The sequence below is a fragment of the Malus sylvestris genome, chromosome 1, assembly GCF_916048215.2.
Source record: "Malus sylvestris chromosome 1, drMalSylv7.2, whole genome shotgun sequence".
Taxonomy (NCBI): Eukaryota; Viridiplantae; Streptophyta; class Magnoliopsida; order Rosales; family Rosaceae; genus Malus; species Malus sylvestris.
In genome coordinates this window covers 10,673,428-10,679,612 of record NC_062260.1, presented here as the reverse complement: position 1 = coordinate 10,679,612, position 6,185 = coordinate 10,673,428, and the positions used below count along the sequence as shown (strand labels likewise).

Genomic DNA, 6,185 nt, shown 5'->3' with positions numbered 1-6,185 from the left:
AAATGTGGCAACCACGTCAGCTCTTAACGGACCAATGGATGGAAAATGTAACAGATGTATTATCTTGAAATAAAATAGTAATTGAGGTATGAAAGTGAAATGTTTTAAAGAAGTTTTATGATGTTGCAATAGACCTCAAATCTGAGCTGGTAAAGTGTAATTTACCAAAAAAAAATTAGTCGAAATTAGAGCTTGGAAAGCATTTCAGTAATCACATTGATTTTCATTCAGGTTCATGTAAATTAGTAAACACCTTACACGGTTCAATACTATTCTTACTTCAATTCCTAAAAATTTTAGTAAACAGTTTCAACAGGAATCTAATTTTGATTCCACCCTATTCCAAACTCATCTTCAATTCAACTCCTCTCGTTCTGATTACGGATTAGTAAACGAACCATGTTCTTTTGGTTTTGGGTAAATTACACAAAACTACCTCAACTATTGGTCGAACCACAATTTCATACCTCATGTTTTAAAAATTACAATGCCATACCTTATCTTACAAATTTGTTGCAATGTCAAACCTCTATCAGTTTTTCTGTTAATTTCTCTATTAAATGCTGACGTGGCTTGAGGCTAGCCTTGACACACCCCGATACCGAATGTCCATTAGGAATCCAAATCGAGTTGTGCTGGCCGACACCTGGAAGGTAACGAAGTCATAAAGTATAGTGATGTGGAAAATGTGAATAAATTTAAACCTAAAAGTGCCTAAAGATAAGAGTGCGCTGTGAGCGGCAATGAGCTCATTTCACACGCAATGCCAGAGCATAAGTAAAGTACAGTAGTGTGGGTAAGGATCATACCCTCAGAGGTAGCCACCTATACTAAGATTCACCACGAATCGTCATCGATACGAACTTTCAGCCGCTAAAAACCTGGAGGGGTGCAAAAACAAGGGTAAGTGGGTTTGAAAATAAAGTTTTTAATAAAAAAACTTTTGAAAACATAATAACCCCTCGTCGTAAAACCCGTATAATTTCCCAAAAAACAATAATACATACGTATATAGAAATCATGATCGAGAACAGTGAAAACCGAGTTTATGCCATGTCAAGTATGTCATCAATAAAATAAGTAAGCCAAGTGAAATAAATCAATGTAAAATGATATGCCAGCACGAGTCACCTAACGTGACATGTACGGCTGAACCTATAGCTCATCAAATATGCATGTACACGAGTCAAAACGACCTATTGTGGTCTGTACGACAAGGCTGGGTGTAAATAAGTATGCTCAAGTACTACGATCACATGAAGGCTATGCGAATGATCGCGGGTCAGCTACAAGTCGAAACCACCTAATGTGGTATGTATGACAAGGTTGTGCACCAAACTTGGATACAAGGTGAGCATGCGATGCAGGAGGTGAACTTCACGTGAAGGACTGTGCCCTAGCCACGAGCAGGAGCACTAACACTGGGGTGTAAGATAATGAGCTCTACATGCCTTTACGTATAACCATAACCAATGTAACCATTAACATCATACAGTACTCACCTGAAACTTACCTGGCCTCTGCAGCGTCTTACAATAGTATGCATATACATACCAATGCATACAATGAAATGAAATGCAAGCATGGCATGGCATTTAAAAACGTAAATCCATTTAAAACAATTTTTAGGAAAATAGAAAACATATATACGTATATATAGAAAATCAAAAGCCCACTCACTTGGAGTCCGAGCTACAACTCCCTAACACAAACATCAAGGCGTCACGAACGATTGGCGCCTAGAACAATTATCAAATCATGTCTTAGAATTCTTATCAATAGAACATATAACTTAAATATCCTATTCAGGAAGATCCGTATGTTGGATTCTCAATCCGTAAGTTTCTAATACCCTAAAAAATTACGTATTATAACGTGTCAAAGTTTTGTGACGATCCAATGGTCGGATCGTCGATTGCTATAATAATCAAGCGGCGGACCTTAATGGAACTATGTTCAAATGACGAAAATTCGTCAATCAGACCTCACCAATGGAATCAGGTATTCAACTTTAACCTAAAAAGGTTAAGGGATATCTCGGCCCACGTGCCGCCGCAGGTGGCGGTTGGCTGCCCGAACTTGCTGGAAAATTCAACTATTTCTAAAAAATCTCAAATTTTACAAGAATGAATATCTCAATGAGTGGAGCAACTTTAATACCTGTAACTAAGGCCAATTTGGCCGGAAAAAGCCTCAATTTCTTGAAAACTTGCTGGAAACCTTTCAAAATGGGTAGTTGTTGATTTGCCCTCAAAACGAACTCTGATGCCTCCACCAAAGCTTGGGCCTTGCTCCTGCGGTTGAGATGACTCTTTTGGTGGTGATAATTGACAGTGAAACTTGCCGAAGTCACCGGATGTAATTTGGAAATCTAACACTACATAGATGTAGGGCTCATCAAGGGCTTTCCATGGACACCAAGATCACCCAAAACGGAGTTCGTACGAATGACATATGAGCAGGTCGAGTTGACGGGTTGGGTGGAGAAACCAGGTATGGCCGTTTCTCTCCTTCTCCCTTCCCTCATTTCCCTCATTTCTCTCTTCTCTGATTGGTCACCCTCTCATCTCTCCTTTTCTGATTAATCTGGTTCCTCCCTCCTTTCTCTCCTTTATACTCTATCTCCACCACCCATGCTTTCTGCCTTTAAATATGGGCCACACACGTGGCTTTACAGGCCCACTTCCTTGACTTGCTGGATTAAAAATTAATTAAATATTCAAAAACTAAAACTAAAATTATTTAAATTTTTTTATTTAAAAATATGGGACCTACCCTACAAGCCCATCCCTTCACCCTTTTTCTCCATTTGTCTCCTCTACCATCGTTTCTTGGGCGAGCTTCCCAGGTGAGTTAACCACGAACTCCGACAACAAGCATCGTCGCCACCACCATCGTTCCACTACTCTTGGTGCCACGAACAAGACCCACCTAGAGTTCACGCTGTTTGGCCGCCATTCATGGCGGATCGAACCAGGGAAGTCCCAGGATTTTGACGTCGCTAATCTCGTCTTTGGGAGGATGATGATGGAGTAGCATTAGGGATTGGGGAAAATTTGTTTTGGGTATTTTAATAGGGTTTTTGAGTGAGCAAGGGTGGCACTTGGGATTGGAAACAATTTTGTAATTTGTAAACAAATCCAAGTGGTGAAGGACATTCAAATAGGTGGTAAAGCTTTAAGCTTTTTGATGGCATCATAGAATACCAAAAGCAATGTATCCATATTTCCTATGGAATCCCAAGTGTCCCCAATTCCCAATAGAATGGTGGTAAGATTTGTAAAGCTTTAACGTCTTCCAGCTTTCTATGCAGTATGACCCGTCGAAAAAATAAATAAAAATAAAAATAAAAAAGACAAAGAGGAGGGGGAGGAGGAAGAAGAAGAGGGGCAAGAGCTGAAGAAGGAACTCTGGAGAAGATGGGTAGGGAGCGATGGATAGGGAAGATGGGTTGGACAGACTGGGAAGATTGGAGCAATGACGAGTGAATCGACAGACCCACGACCGAGATGGTGGATGAAGGGTGAGGGGATGGGATTGCAGGGGGTGGGTCCCTCTTCTTTAATAAAATATTTAAATAATTTTAGTTTTAGTTTTTTATTATTTAATTAATTTTGAATCCAACTGGACTAGGAAGTGGACCTGTATCAAGTCACGTCAACATTTAACAGAGAAATTAATAGAACATTTGACAGAAGTCTGACATTGCAACAAATTTGTAAGATGAGGTATGACATTGTAATTTTTAAAACATAAGGTATGAGATTGTGGTTCGACCAATAGTTGAGGTAGTTTTGTGTAATTTACCTTTTGGTTTTCTGCTCTTTGTCTATTTGCTCTCCAAAATACATGTTGCACTCTTTCATAATTTAAATTATAAATAATAAGTCATTAAATATTACAGTCTAGTAGTATTCCTCTTTACTTATAAGTGAGAAGTCTTAAGTTTGATATTTGCCAAAGGCGAATTTAGTAATTAATTAATTAGTCAATTAATCCTCTCCTATAGAGCTGTAACATTTGACTGAACTCGAAGTTGGACATGGTTGATATGCTATTTAGGAAGCAACTGAAGCACGTACATTTCCCCCATTGTTCACCTACAATTGTGTGCCCTTGACTTGCCCATAAATTTCAGCTTTTAAACTTCCGTACATATCTTGTAATTAGATGACTATTTGAAAAGAAAAAAGATAAAACAAAACAAAAGGAACCCCTCGCAAAAACAACCAACAATAACAACAACCAAACTTTATCCTACTAAGTGGAGTCGACTTAAGTTTTCAGAGTCTTCCCCCTAAACCCTTAAGAAAACAAACAGGCCAAAAAAAAATGAAAAAGATGAGAGAAGTTAACACACGTACATAGCCAATCCAATACCAAGGAAATAACAGCACTACCTACTTGGTTCGTCACCAACTCACTAAATTAATGCAAGTCCAATAACTATTTTAGTACTGGCTTGCGTGCATGGGTTGAAGCATTCTTTTGCGTTGGATTGGTTTTGAATTTAGAACCAACGTCTTTAGGGAGGTGAACTAACTATTTCTTTTTCTTTTTCCCGCTTCCTCCAACCACAACTCATCAAATTTAAGCACTAAGAGACTTCCCCCCATTTTTCCTATAAATACCCAAAGGCACATTCTACTCTTCACAACAACAAACAACATTTTCAGAGATTACCTAGCAACTCCTCATCAAAGCTTTACTTTCGTCACAAGTTCAACCATGGCTTTCCACAAGATTTTCTTCCTTCTGTTTTCGGTGGCGATGCTATCATTTTCAAGCGTCCATATGAGCCAAGCCGCTCGCCACCTTTTGGACACGCCAGCAGCTCCACCGCCAGCACTACCCGTCCCTACCATCCCATCTCTGCCAAAGACCACATTGCCGCCGTTGCCTTCAGTGCCAACTCTTCCCAAGACGACATTGCCTCCGTTGCCTTCATTGCCAACACAGCCCAAGACCACATTGCCTCCGTTGCCTTCATTGCCAACACAGCCCAAGGCCACCTTGCCACCCCTGCCCTCTAACCCATTGCCTACTCGTCCAACTGCTCTTCCTCCAATGCCAAGCTCTCAAATTCCATCTTTGCCAAAATCAGCAATGCCCACTCTTCCCACAACACTGCCTCCATTGCCAGCCAACCCACTGCCATCATTTCCCACAACAATCCCTTCAATCCCAACTATTCCATCAACTATTCCAAGCATTCCATTCCTCTCCCCACCCCCATCAAACTAAACCACCGGAGATGATCACATATATAACCGCCATGGTTCTCCTTGCTTACTACACTACTACTATCTGATTTCTTGGATGTGCTGTACGGTAGCTTATTAATTACTCTATGTTATTGTTCTGGAGAGCTTGTGCGGATGTTTAATTTTCATGATTCCCTTTTTCTTTTTCATTTCTTTTTCTTTTTAGTTTTTCGGTTTTATATGTTCTGGATATGTATATTGTTGTGTTTGTGATTGTATTTTCTTGATTATACTTTAATAAAACATTTATTGAATTAATCTTACCGTGTATGATCCTTGTTCGAAGTGTTTATGATAAACTAGATTATGATATTAACCGAAGAGGTAGCTGGAAAAGGAAAAGGGAAAAAGAGGGGAAAAAAAATTATGGAAAAAGGAAAAGTGGGATTATATATATCTTCCTACCATAACTTACCAGACTGAAGTAGACCAAAATGCATTTGTTACAAGAAACTGTTATGAAGTCAGTTGAAAGAAAAGAGAAAAATCATTTTTCTCCATCCTCCTGCAGATCCTGTTTATTTCGGTCCATTAATTATCTTTTATTTAATCAATTCAAACGATAGAAGCACGTGGAGAAAAAAAAAAATGAGTGTGAAAATCATATTCCAATACAAAAGGAAAGAAAAGGCAGGTTGGAGCAATGTTTTGTTGTTTTTTTTTTAGAACTGGATAATAGCATAACCAGGGCCGAAGCCAGGGAAGTACAGAAAGCCACCACGGGCCAACACGAAACAACAATGAGAAATAGGTAAAGCTACGACACAAAGACATTCTTATGTTACCTATAACTTATTTTGCAAAAAAAAAAAAAACTATGAAGGAGGGCAAGGGAGATCATCCTTATTCAGTACACAGACAAACGAAAATGGAGGTCGATGGACCCAAACAAAGCTGCACATCTCCGCTCCAGCATGCAAC

General features: G+C 39.3%; 1 protein-coding gene across 1 annotated transcript; it reads left to right on the top strand.

The window, feature by feature from the left end:
- The first annotated feature begins 4,728 nt into the window (after positions 1-4,728).
- Positions 4,729-5,244, top strand: LOC126609266 (proline-rich receptor-like protein kinase PERK2). Its single transcript, XM_050277244.1, has one exon. The coding sequence runs from the start codon at positions 4,729-4,731 to the stop codon at positions 5,242-5,244; it is 516 nt and encodes a 171-aa protein (XP_050133201.1).
- Positions 5,245-6,185: the final 941 nt, after the last annotated feature.